The sequence below is a fragment of the Ananas comosus genome, linkage group 12, assembly GCF_001540865.1.
Source record: "Ananas comosus cultivar F153 linkage group 12, ASM154086v1, whole genome shotgun sequence".
Taxonomy (NCBI): domain Eukaryota; kingdom Viridiplantae; phylum Streptophyta; class Magnoliopsida; order Poales; family Bromeliaceae; genus Ananas; species Ananas comosus.
Window position 1 is genome coordinate 12,000,606 of NC_033632.1, and position 13,335 is coordinate 12,013,940.

Sequence of the window (13,335 nt, forward strand, 5' to 3'; positions counted from 1 at the left end):
TAGGCTATTTTGAAATAGCCCCCTTTACATTAGCTTTTTCAGTTGAGATCTTTATAACTTTTAAATTTTTTTGAAAATTAAAAAATTATCAAACTCATTAATAATTTTACCAAATTTTATAATTTTAGCTTTATATTAACTACTAGTAGCTACTATTTAACAAAAAATTTTAATAAAAATGACCAGAATAACCTAATAAAGATAAAAGAGTCAGAATAAAAAAATTTAAAGTTGAGGGGGTCATTCCAAATTAGCAAAGGGTCTTCATATATTTTTACCGATAATAAATTTACACAAAAACTAAAGTGAAATGTTTTTGGGAAGTTCACTTTGTAAAAGTTTGAGAACCCAAAAAAGTAATTTCTAACGATTTGGGGGCTAGTACCGAAATTTACTCTAGAGACTGATATTAAATTTTGAGATAGTACAGGGACTATCCCGTAAATTTATTCTCTTCGTCTTCTACAAAACCCCTCGCAAAACCCCTTTCCCCTCTCTCACACCTCCCTCTCTTCAAAAATGGCGCTCTCTCTCTCCTCCTCCCTCGCCCTCTCTCTCTCCTCCCCCTCCTCCTCTCCTCAGACCCTCTCTTTCACGGTGGTATAGGCTTCTCTCTCTCTCTCTCCTTAGCCATTTCCTCATCTCCTATTTCACCAAACTAACCCATCAAGTGTTTGTGTTTTTGCCTCAGAGAAGCGGGATGCCGAATTGGGTTCGCGTAGCATCAAAATCTCGATCTTTGGGTACTAATTTTACTGTAAGAGCTAATCCAAAGAGGTTTATCTTTTCTGTGATGTGTGTAATCGTGCTTACGCATAAGGTGTTTGTGTTTTTGCCTCAGAGAAGCGAGGATACGAATTGGGTTCTTGTGTAGCATCGAAACGGAGATTTTTGGGTAGTAAATTTACTGTAAGAGCTGGGCCTAAGAGGATATCTTTTGGGGATGAGTGTAGAAGGGGGTTGTTGGCGGGGATCGATAAGCTCGCCGATACGGTTTCTGTTACCTTGGGGCCGAAAGGTAGCGGCTTTTTGGCTTGTTCATTTTCTTAGAAAGGTTTATTATGTTTCCTATGTTGGATTTTGTGATTTGGTGTTTGATCATGCTGTTATTGCCTTAAAACTTATATTTGTAGGTTGGTTTATCTGGTTTTAGCTGCTTAGCCATTTAAGTTACTCTCTTTCTTTGGGGTTAATCTAAAGACGTTATTTACAAAATCTGTTGAGTAAAAAATATTAGTTGTTGTTAAATTTTAGAGCTAGAGCTGTGTAGAAATGCTCACCCTATAAACTTCATTACTGTTATTAGGGTAAAATGTTATTAGTTTGTTGCGTAAATTGCCGTGTATCACGCATCCTAGTTAGCTTTTGAAGACCCATCCTAATCGAGTTATATATATTATATACATTATTTTCTTTCAGAGCAGAGAATCTCTCTTTAAAGGCATGTTACTTAAAAGTGATATTTGATTCTTCAAAACTGAGTAGCTCATGGCAGGGCGTAATGTTGTTATCGATGAACCGGGAGTACCTAAAGTAATAAATGATGGGGTTACGATTGCTCGGGCTATTGAACTCTCAGATGCAGTTGAAAATGCCGGTGCCATGTTGCTTCAAGAGGTCATTGCTACGACTTTACCATTCTTAGCGAAGTTTCCAATTTGCTGCAAAATAGGTTCTACTTCCTGTTTCACATGGTTTATGAAACAATTTCTCTACTTTGAAAGCCTAACTAATAGCAAAATTGGAAGCTCCAAATTGGAGCTTCTGCATTTGGGCCATAAAATCTTACTTTAGCTTTTCACCATAACAGAAGCTTCAAACTTTTGTGTTTGCCAGACTCTGTGCCTAAGTTGAAAGCAGAAGTAAAACTAGGCCAAATAGGCAAAATTGTGCTCTTTGAACAGCTTACCTAAAAGCACTTATGCAGAAGTTGCAACCGAGCGAAACGATCGCTAAGAGTATTGCTTTTATTATTGTCTAAACTATCTTAAGCAGGTAGCAAGCAAGACAAATGACTCAGCGGGGGATGGGACCACCACTGCAATTATTTTGGCTCGGGAAATGATCAAATTAGGGTTGTTGGCAGTTGCCACCGGGGCTAACCCTGTGTCTTTGAAAAAGGGCATCGATAAAGCTGTTAATGAACTTATCAAGATCTTGAGGAGTAAATCTGTTCCCGTGAGTGGAAAGGAAGACATAAAAGGTAATCATGCTCTTAAACATGGATTAATGAAAGGAAAACACGTGTAAATATCATATCATGGAATTGCTAAAATCTACAATCTACCCGTTTCAGCTGTAGCTGCAATATCTGCGGGAAATGACCAGTTTATTGGAGATCTTATTGCTGAAGCCGTTGAAAAGATTGGTCGTGATGGAGTAATCTCAATTGAATCATCTTCCTCTTTTGATACCCTAATAGAAGTCCAAGAAGGAATGAAGGTATCGTCATTTGATACCGTAAATGGTGCTGATACATCCTTTCAGAAATCTCTATTTACGCATGTAAACCTGCAAGATCTTATTTTTCATATATACCCCTTAAAAGCTTAATTTGTTGTAAGAAATATCATTTTCAAGGGGTATGTATGAAAATTTAAATTTTAATGAAATAGAAATACAAATTGATGATTTTGCAGGAATGCATACATGCACACATACATATATTTGTATGTATTTGTGTATATATGTAGGAGCTGCTAAAGTTTTTTATTTGCTTCTCTTTTACTTCCTATGCAGATAGACAAGGGGTATATATCTCCACACTTCATCACAAACCAGGACAAATCGATCGTGGAGTTTCAGAATGCTAAAGTTCTTGTAACCGATCAAAAGATCACAAATATTAAATCCCTAGTTCCTTTATTGGAAAAGACCACTCAGCTAAGCGTGCCATTATTAATCATCTCTGAGGATATCTCAAGCGAAGTGCTTGCAACTCTCGTCCTAAACAAACTGCGAGGAGTGTTGAATGTTGCGGCGATTAAGTGCCCTGGTTTCGGAGAAGGAAAGAAGGCTCTTCTCCAAGATATTGCTCTCATGACAGGTAAACTTAAATATCCTTTGCTTCATCACTTATTTAGATAATACAATTTGGTTAAAATGTGTAGTGACACCCCCAACCATATTTCTTTTTATAGACATTTGGCTAAATTGAATTGAGAATTCGTAAAATTTTACGGCTTTGTTAGCCATAAAATTTGCAGTCCCATCAGCTGAAAAAACATTCAGAAATTCTACCGAATCTGTTTCCTATGTAAACCTTATTTTGGCAACAGGTGCACTTCCTGGTGCTAGTTAATTTCTTTATTCTGCAATTAAACAGGTGCAGATTTTCTCGCTAGCGACTTGGGCTTGACGCTTGAAAGCGTGACTTCGGACCAGCTAGGTATTGCTCAGAAGATTACTATAACAAGTAATTCGACGACCATCGTCGCAGACCCAATAATGAAAGAGGAGATTAAGGCGAGAATTTCCCAAATAAAGAAAGATATAAGTGACACAGACAGTGCTTATTTATCAAGGAAGCTGTCTGAAAGAGTTGCAAAGCTTTCAAGTGGTGTAGCCGTGATCAAGGTTTTTTTCCTAATTTCTTCTCTTTTCTTTTTTTCTTGGGGGTGGATTCTGAGTACATACAAATGATATTTAGGTAGGAGCACCCACTGAAGCTGAACTTGAGGACAGGAAACTTAGAATTGAAGATGCAAAGAACGCAACTTTTGCTGCCATAGATGAAGGTATAGCACCTGGTGGTGGGGCCACTTTTGTACAGTTATCAAAGCAAATTCCCCAGATTAAGGATCTTATTGATGACCCAGACGAGAAGATTGGAGTTGACATAGTTGGAAAGGTTTGATTTCTTTTAATCTTTTAACGACAAATTACTTTATTCACCTCACCTGACAATTTTTGAAATATCCTTGAAATGGAACAGTTTTAGATTTACGGGTTAATCCCGAAGTAATAATTTACCATCCTAACTTCTATTCTTTTGAAGTCAACATGACAACATGGCAACTTAACTTTGAACATTTTCGTTTGTGATACCATATAATTGCCATCTATCCACAAGAAAGCAAAGCTCAAAGATACAGGCCTTACTCTCTGTTTAGGACAATTGCCTTTTGTCGTAGTTTTATTTGTCAAAATTTTCCTTGTGATTGCCATTTTTATACCATGTTAGCAACTTTTGGACTTACATGTTGATTAGATGGGAATTGCCTTCCGATTCAACCAAGAAATCTAAAGGAAGGGTAATATTGTAACAAAGTTCAAAGTTAGGGATCCAATTGTATCAATTGAAAGTTGAGGACCCTGGTGTAATTTATACAATAAGATCAAATCAAATTGCTGATAACCCACCTTGGTACGTTGCAACCCTTTTATTTTCTCTCCCGTAAAATTAGCTTTCTTTAAAAAAAAAACAATTAGCGAAGAATGAAATGCTAATTTGAGTGATTTCATGTTTGCCAATTTTAAAATTTTTTTTTTCCTTTTTAAATAATTCCAGGCACTTCTTACACCCGCTATGACAATAGCTCACAATGCGGGGCTCGATGGTTCGGCTGTCGTTGAGAAGCTCCTTTCTAGTGAATGGCTTATCGGGTATAATGCAATGACTAACATGTACGAAAACCTCCTTCAATCTGGTATTATCGACCCAGCTAGGGTTTCAAGGTGCGCACTTCAAAATGCAGCTTCTATAACTGGAATGATTCTAATGACGCAAGCTATTATGGTCGATAAAGTAAAGAAGCCTGCACCTCCTTTTCCTTTAGTTCCTGGTATTACCCCATAGATGTAGAATATACAAAAAGGGCTTTTAATAGAAAAGCCAGGGAAGAGAAGTTATTTTCATCGCATAGGCTTTCTCGACTTTGCAAATCGGCTTTTCGAGAACAAAAAGGGGAAGGTTGAACCAGTAGCGTGAACAGATAGGGCTACGCGAGAATTGCTGGATTCACGAGCTGTTTAATCGCGAGTTTATTTTCAAAGCAGAAGAGCGTCTACTGAGGAGCACTTTTGTTGTAAGTGAAGTTATCCTCTGCTTTTTGCATGCTATTGTGCTTGTATTGTTTTTCTTGCTAATTACTTAGGAATGAGTTGTGATTTTTGGTTTTTTTTTTTACATGCTTCAATAGGTCCGCTCGCATTTTTATTTCTCAATATATCTCATGAATGGCGTGCTTATAACTTTGCACATAACCGCTTTTTCACATTTCATATTGTTTGCACATTCCCTTCAATTCTCTTTTATTTCAATACGTCGGAGCTTTTTGATTATTTACAAAATTGCTCATGATTGGACCCTCTATTTGAATTTCGCAATTTTAGGGCATCATTTGCCTAACATTCAGTGGTCTCAAAGTTGACTCTCTTTAATGGCTAATATAAGGTCAATTTGAGACCACTTGATCACTAAAGATCATGTTTGACAATGCAGATTGTCGATTTTGATACGTTGCAGCCAAAAGCGGCGTCTACTTTTAAACGTATTCTAGTTTTATTATAATTGGACTCAAATTAGTTTACTCCCATAGAAAAGAAATTAGATTTTACTCTAGTGCTTGCTCTAAAAGCACTATTCCATAGCAATTCATCCAACAGCATTATATTTTCTGGTTGAGAATGATGATCCCTGTCTCACCATTGGCTACCTCCCTATGAAATTTTTGATTCTTTAATGCTTATTAAGTCTAGAAGCTTCTAGAATCTAGGGAATCTTCTATTTGCTCATCTATACCTCTGTATACCTATACATTGTTCTCCCTAAATTTGCCACATGCCGATGTTTCCTTCATTGTTGGGTGTCGGCTCTATCCCGAACCGATTCAAGTCTTTCACTTTTTTTTTTTTTTTTTGCTTAAATAAAATCGATTTTTTTTTTTTTATTTGTTTGAACCGAATCAATCATTTGTTTAGTGTGGATTTTTCCAAACCAGCTTAAGCCCTCAACATGTTTTTTTCTTTCTTTGTTCGAACCAAATCGGATTTTTTTTCTGCATTGAGCCGAGCTATTTCTCTAACACTTCCTTCGGTTGCTACCTTCTTTCATCGGTAAGATTAATTTCATCCTTTATCGTCGCTACTTTCATCGCTATTTCCTCTTCTTTTGTAACCATTTTTTATTTTTTCTCTAATTATCTACTCGTCACATCACATAAATTACTGTACTAGTGTTTCACTAATTGTCATGTATGTAGTGTACGCTTATTTCTAAAACCATTTTATTTTGGTCATAAGTGGACTTCTATGCCGACAAAGTAGAACCTTCTATTCTGGTTTGACTTTATTAGGGATGCAAACGGGACGGATCTGCGAGCGAAAAGGGTTTCCAACCTACTGCTTCATTTTCTTAACAAGTCGGGATGAATTACCGACCGTCCCTAGAGCAAGTGGCAAAGGGCTCAGTGGCTGGTACCCGAGACCCAAGTTCGAATCCCAGTTGATTCACATTTCTTGCTAAGTTTATTTCTAAATGAAATAAATGAAGTAGGTAGCGTACTACCTATTTCTCAAAGTCGGGACGAATTTGGGATGAATTACTATTTTATTCGGGACGGATCGAAAGAAGAAGCTGTACTCCATTTTGCTCTGGACGGTTTTCTTTCCATCACTGATGTTTAGTTTTGATAATGTGTTATCAACCGCATCCAATTTTATATTTTTTAAAAGGTCAAAAAAAAAATTCATAAATTTTGAATATTGCTTTTTTATAAATCGAGCATCGGTCATTTCTCGACCGTTGATTATTGAGATTATTTTGTATTGTTTTATGCATCAGAGTCCTTTTGGACGGTGTAGATCGCATGCATCCGATGGATTTTGATTCTGAGACGTTGATCATTCGGAGCCGTGAGTGGTGGTGCATGAGATGTACGGATGCACCTGGTGCAGGCAATAATTTGTTGTCCAACTTCCAACGGGTTTAGACCGATCGCTCAGCCGTTGATCTGCGGCAGGATGTATATCTGAGCCGTCCATTTCTCGGCCCACAGTTAACGTTCGCTCAAATTTTCAAACCCGCTGCGGCTCACGGTTTTTTTTTTACTTCCTGCACGCACATCGAGGCGAGAATATCCAATGGGATAAGCTCCCTCTCCCCTCCTCAGAAGTTATCGCCGTGAACTGCGTACACCACGTCAGCCGAAAGACCGGGACCACAATTTTTTTTTTGTAAGCGTGGGTTTGTGTTGCGTGACACAAAAATGAACTAACAGTATGATATGTTCGTTTTTTTTAAAAATGAATAATAAAATTGAGGGCTAATTTGGAATTGCGTAGCTAAACTCACTTTTAAAGGTTTTTCAAAAGTGGTTTCAAATATAAAAATAGTTTCATATAATCACTTTGCTTCTTCGTTGATGGATAATATTACAAAAATATTTAATCTTATTTTTTTTTAATTATAATTTTTTTTTTCATATGATAATATTAAAAATGTGTACTTGTATTTTTATAAGAGACCGGCCCACGGTGGGCCAGGTCTACGGAAAACTTCTTTTTCTCGGCGCAATGTAGCAACACCAGCCCTTAACGTACGCCCCCCTCCTCCCTATATAAACCAAAGCCCCTCCCCTTTTCCCTCTTCCTCCGAGTCTCTCCACCATTCTCCTCCTCCTCCTCCTCCTCCTCCTCCACCTGAAACCCTAACCCTAACCCCATCGATCTCATTGCTCTCGCTCTCTCTCTCTCTCTCGATAGAGGACCCATCAATGGCGGCGAAGAAGAGCGTGGGGGATCTGAAGGAGGCGGATCTGAGGGGGAAGAAGGTGTTCGTGAGGGTCGATCTCAACGTGCCCTTGGACGACGCCCTGAACATCACCGACGACACCCGGATCGGCGCCGCGGTGCCCACGATCAAATACTTGGTCGGGAACGGCGCCAGGGTCATCCTCTGCACCCACCTGGTGAGCGTGATCTCTCTCTCTCTCTCTCTCTCTCTCTCTAGATCCTCCCTTTCGCGCCCTTTTGATTTGATCCCTTCTGCTTGTTCTTCTGATCCTTGTGTTATTTGTTAATTTTTTGGTGAAATGTACGTATAGTCCCTGTGTTATCTTGATACTGCAACTAAGTAAAGAATCATTTTTGACCTTTTAGGTGTATACAAACACTTGGTGAGCGAGATCTCTCTCTCTCTCTCTCTCTCTCTCTCTCTCTCCATTCGATTTGACCTCTTCTTCTTTTTCTTCTGATCCTTGTTTGTTTGGGTAAAATGTGTGGATAATCCCTGCATTATCTTGATATTGCAACTTAGTGGCTAAAATTTTCAATATGTCACACTTTAATCCCCAATCATTAAGAAAAATCTAGTTTTTCTTATAGAAGAATCATTTTTAGCCCTTTAATCCCTGATCATTCATCATTAGATGTCTCTGTCAAGGTTGATTTACTATCAGAGTACTTCTAATGGTTATATCATACTTATTTGCAACTTGATCTAAATTTTAGTCGGATGTAGAGAATATACTATAATCATTGATGCATATTATATTGTATCTACATGCAATTTGACCAAATTGTATGCGTGTCAATACGTCATCCTAACCATTGGAACACCATTTTGCTTTGTTATTATATAAAAATTCTGATATAACTTATCACAATATATTTAATTATATATATCGACCACAAACTGCAAATTTGCTAGAGCTTCCTTCTTTTACTTTTATTTTTTGTTGTCTTAGTAATGTTTTCATTTTGCTTTTTAAGCCATCTCTAATGTAGTGACTAATTTGATGAAACTCCATGAAATTCTTGTGCCTAGATTCTTCTTAATTTGATGCCTATTCGATGGTAACTTGCAATACTAGTCCCTGTATATATATTCAGATTTCACTTTGGTCCATAACTTTTAAAGTTGTGGATTTGATACCCCAAGCTTTTGAAAATGTTCCACTTTGGACCTTATTCCCATCTCTATTAGAAGAGGAAAAAAAAAAAAAACAAAAAAAAAAACATTGCCTGTGCCCATCCCTATAGTCATGCAGTACCATTCATCCATCGGCCCATGATCTCATCTCATTTTCCATTAGCTACCTCCTCTTTCTAATGGAAAATTGGACATTTGTATTGTAAGTACAAGATTGATGGGGGGCAAACGGATTTGTGGTCCAAAGATGTGCAGTTGTACCAGTTGTGGGCAATAATATTTCCTCTAACAATAGATGGCTAGAAGGATTAAGTGAATCATTTCAAAAATTCGGAGTGTTACTGAAATCTAACCTTATCAACTTAATTATTGTTAAGAAAAATAAAAATTCTCGTCCTCACATAATAGGTAATACCCATAAAACAAAAGATATGTTCCTGCATCATTTGTTGCCCTTAATCCTCCTTCCTCGCTATTGTGGGGTCTCGAATTTTTTTTGTAGGTTGAGTTTGTATTTAGATGCTTACTAGCTGAATTTTCACATGATCCATGCAAAAATGATAGACCTCACATATTTGAATTGGAATAGTTTGAAGTAATTTAAGTCCCTTTTTATTCAAAAGAAAGGGGAAAGCAATTCTCTTGAAAGGTTGCATTATTTACATTAGAGTTCGTTTTCTAAGGAAATGGAATTCCTAAGAAAAGTTTTCAGATCTTAATCTCATTATTGGATGTGATCAGAAGTATTTAACATTTTCAACGTCGTTAACATTTCAATTTTTTTTTTTTTTTTTCTGAAGACCAAGTGGCTTGACAGTTATAATTGGAATCTCATAGCTGTATATTATTAGTTTTTAATTCATGCTGGCCTGTATAGCTTGCTTCTTATTTCTATATGCTTTTCTTACGTTGGGTACTGTAGATGCTAATACATTTCGATTACTTTGACGGAATACATTTATGAACTTCAGTAGTAAGACTGGCTATCACATGCCATCAACACTAGGTAATGTAATATTCTCGTCCAAGGTAGAAAAATGTTGCTTTGATAGTAAGTTAATTATTGTTCTAAAATTACTCTTCAGTCTTTCTGTTATTTATCCATCAGTTATCTCATGAAAAAAATGCTTTCCTTAAATATTTTCATTTCCAGTCTCATACTTCAATTTTTCTTTTCTTTTTTTAAATTTACAGAATTAATGGATGTGATTTTGACTTTCTAGGGCCGCCCTAAAGGTGTCACTCCAAAGTACAGCTTGAAGCCTCTCGTGCCGAGGCTATCAGAACTTCTTGGAGTCAATGTATGTGGAATCTGCTCTCTAAATAGTTGTTTTTCTTAAATATGATAATCAAAGCGCAGTATGGTTGTTTGTATATGTACCTACCTCTGCAGATATGTGAAATTGCAAAACAATCCTTGCGAAGTTAGTATTTATGCCTGTGAAAATCATACTTAATCGCATTCATTCCGTTGCCGGGCAAATAAATAAGGTTTTCAAGGGCACATGTGAAAATACTAACTTCGTGGGGATTTTTGTGTAATTTTACATATTTGCACGGGTATGTACACGAAAAACCCCTATAATTTCTTTCTTCTGATCCCGCGCAACAACAATAGCAGCTAAGCCTTTAGTCCTCAACTATTCTATTCCAAGTTGGATAACTTACTGTTCAACATAATACATGTTAAACAGGTCGTGATCACGAATGACTGCATTGGTGAAGAAGTTGAAAAAACGGTGGACACATTGCCAGATGGTGGCGTTGTACTTCTTGAGAATGTCCGATTTCATAAGGAAGAAGAGAAGAATGATCCCGAGTTCGCTAAGAAGCTAGCATCGCTCGCGGACCTCTATGTGAACGATGCCTTTGGCACCGCCCACAGAGCTCACGCCTCGACCGAGGGAGTCACCAAGTTCTTGAAGCCGGCGGTCGCTGGCTTCCTTATGCAGAAGGTATATTTTTCAGTTTGGTCCTTTAAAAGCAATTCTTTATTATATTCCAATTCATTTAAGTAAATTATAACACATGTCGCTAATTTAATTCATGTAGCAGTAGTATAATCTATGTGAAACAAAGCTTGCACTGAAATTGCTTCTTCTTCTTTTTTTTTTTGAAGGAACTTGATTACCTTGTTGGGGCCGTGGCGAACCCTAAGAAGCCATTTGCGGCCATCGTGGGTGGATCTAAAGTATCAACGAAGATCGGAGTGATCGAATCATTGTTAGGAAAGGTCGATATCCTTCTTCTCGGCGGTGGGATGATCTACACGTTTTACAAGGCGCAAGGGTACTCTGTCGGGTCGTCACTGGTTGAAGAAGACAAGCTCGACCTAGCGACTTCTCTTCTAGAGAAAGCGCGCTCCAAAGGTGTTTCTCTCTTGCTGCCCACCGACATTGTGGTAGCCGATAAGTTTGCTGCGGACGCAGCCAGCAAGGTTTGTTCCTCCACTGAAGTCGTCTTTTCTCTTTTCCTTCTGATATTCTAGGGCTTCTTTGACCCGGGTTTCGAAACCTGTAGTGATATTGACTGCACTAAAATTGTTAATGACGGAGCAAGTTTTTCGCAGCTGGTCACGTCTGTCGCGTTGTGAACACTCACCAGCTTCAGTGAACTTGCTTTGTCGCTATTATCCTCAGCTGCATCAATTTCACTGCACTTTTGAAACTTCTCTACTTGAGAAGCAAAAGCCCGAAATGCTCCAGGAGCGGCTGGCTTTGATTGTGAGTAGAAATGAGTTTCTTAGCGCCCTACAAATCGAAGCATTAATTTTAAGCGCAACTTGTATTTACTGATGGCTGTCAATTTGGATTCGATATCTTTATTTATTTACTTTTATCTATACATTTATTTGGACCTTTTGTTTTGTAGGTCGTACAAGCGTCGGAAATTCCAGATGGCTGGATGGGTCTCGACATCGGACCCGACGCGAGCAAGACATTTAATGAAGCCCTGGATACCACCAACACCATCATTTGGAACGGACCCATGGGCGTGTTCGAGTTCGAGAAGTTTGCTGCGGGAACCGATGTAAGCGAATATAGCAGCTTATATATAACACAAAGATTGGAAGAATAAAAAAAACCTATTAATATTGTTAATTTCACATTGCCCCTCTGATATTCCAAAACCGACATTTTACCCCCCGATGGAGCACCGACGAAAGAGGCAAAGTGGTGAAATCTTGTAGTCTCAGGGGATGCTGTATAGATTCGATTATTTCGAGGAAAGTGAATATATCGATACTTAAAGAAATGCGCTAAAATTGTGAATTCAGAAAAAAAAAGAAAAGAAGAGAAAGTACACTATTTTTCTGAATTCAAATAATTGGATCCTTTTTTTTTTTTTCTTCTTTTAGGAAGGCTCAGTCTATTATGTTGATATTAGATTTAAACGATCTATAATTTCCACAGGCGATTGCGAAGAAGCTGGCCCAGCTCAGCGCGAAGGGCGTCACCACGATCATCGGGGGCGGTGACTCCGTCGCCGCAGTGGAGAAGGCGGGCCTGGCAGACAAGATGAGCCACATCTCAACGGGAGGCGGCGCGAGCCTGGAGTTGCTGGAAGGCAAGTCGCTCCCGGGAGTCCTCGCTCTCGACGATGCTTGAGCACATGGCGAAAACATATTCGTCTTCGAGATTAAGATAGCTTGTGTCGCAGTTTTTGTATATGGGTTTCGAAATAAAGTTAAGCCTATAACCGAGGCGAGCGAGATGAAGCAAGCGCTTGAGACAAGTAGTTCTCATTTTGATCACAATGGCTCTTGGCTCAAGCTTTATGATCAAGAAGTTCATTGTGGTGTTTTGCATTTTGTAATGTTGATGTGAATCTTTAACTGGTGGATGAAACCAAGAAGAATTCACCTTTTTTGTAACTTTGGATGTTTAAGTTTATGAATCCATCTGTAATTTCATAAAATCCGCGAAACGAATTATGCTGTGGATTGATTGGTTTGCAAACTTGCAATTCATTTCGATGTACCGCCGATTGACGGCTTTATTCGCTATTTGAAGTTTGAACTTCTGCAAAAATGTTGTTTGAGGTTTAGAACTACTCAACCGCAGCAGAAAAAAAAAAAAAAAAGGTGAGTTTTTTGAAAAGGGAGAAATGTATGCTAAAACTTTCAATTTTGATAATTAAATTTTCTGAAACTTATCAAATAATTTAATAGGCTCATCTTTTTAATTAAAGGTTATTAATAATACAACCATTTTTGCGGTGCGACTGTATATAATTTTATAAAGCTTTAAGACAAAAAAAAATTATTTCTTGTAATCTAACAAATAAAATAAGAACAAAATTTTAAGGTAGATTCGTCCTATTCTATAATTCTCACGCGTAATTATTTAAAATTAAAAATAAGAAAGAATAGGTTCTTTTTATATTTTGAATTCTTATAAGATTATGTGCACGACATGTGTCAAAATCAACTGTGTATAATTAGTGATTTCGATTGAGACGCA

General features: G+C 37.7%; 2 protein-coding genes and 1 long non-coding RNA gene across 8 annotated transcripts; 2 read left to right on the forward strand and 1 right to left on the reverse strand.

Annotated features, from left to right (window-relative positions):
• LOC109718232 (ruBisCO large subunit-binding protein subunit alpha-like) lies at window positions 505-10,175 on the forward strand. 6 transcript variants are annotated; one of them, XR_002218401.1, is made up of 11 exons: window positions 505-600; window positions 692-743; window positions 842-1,018; window positions 1,496-1,617; window positions 1,996-2,203; window positions 2,297-2,442; window positions 2,740-3,046; window positions 3,326-3,576; window positions 3,650-3,850; window positions 4,511-5,027; window positions 10,096-10,175. XR_002218401.1 is itself a non-coding variant. In XM_020244348.1 (10 exons), the coding sequence occupies exons 1-10, from the start codon at window positions 520-522 to the stop codon at window positions 4,796-4,798; spliced, it is 1,833 nt and encodes a 610-aa protein (XP_020099937.1). In that variant the 5' UTR covers window positions 505-519; the 3' UTR covers window positions 4,799-5,126. The 6 variants fall into 6 exon arrangements, 4 of the variants coding, with proteins under 4 accessions (XP_020099937.1, XP_020099938.1, XP_020099939.1 ...); XR_002218400.1 differs by lacking the exon at window positions 10,096-10,175 and adding an exon at window positions 6,787-7,229; XM_020244348.1 differs by lacking the exon at window positions 10,096-10,175 and having other exon boundaries at window positions 4,511-5,126.
• Window positions 7,608-12,831, forward strand: LOC109718234 (phosphoglycerate kinase 3, cytosolic-like). The gene is made up of 6 exons (XM_020244352.1): window positions 7,608-7,910; window positions 10,096-10,173; window positions 10,567-10,827; window positions 10,992-11,309; window positions 11,744-11,902; window positions 12,286-12,831. The coding sequence occupies exons 1-6, from the start codon at window positions 7,716-7,718 to the stop codon at window positions 12,478-12,480; spliced, it is 1,206 nt and encodes a 401-aa protein (XP_020099941.1). The 5' UTR covers window positions 7,608-7,715; the 3' UTR covers window positions 12,481-12,831.
• On the reverse strand, window positions 11,305-11,863 carry LOC109718235. Its single transcript, XR_002218402.1, has 3 exons — window positions 11,730-11,863; window positions 11,474-11,622; window positions 11,305-11,401 (listed from the first exon to the last, which is right to left on the reverse strand). It is a non-coding gene; the product is annotated as an uncharacterized LOC109718235 (long non-coding RNA).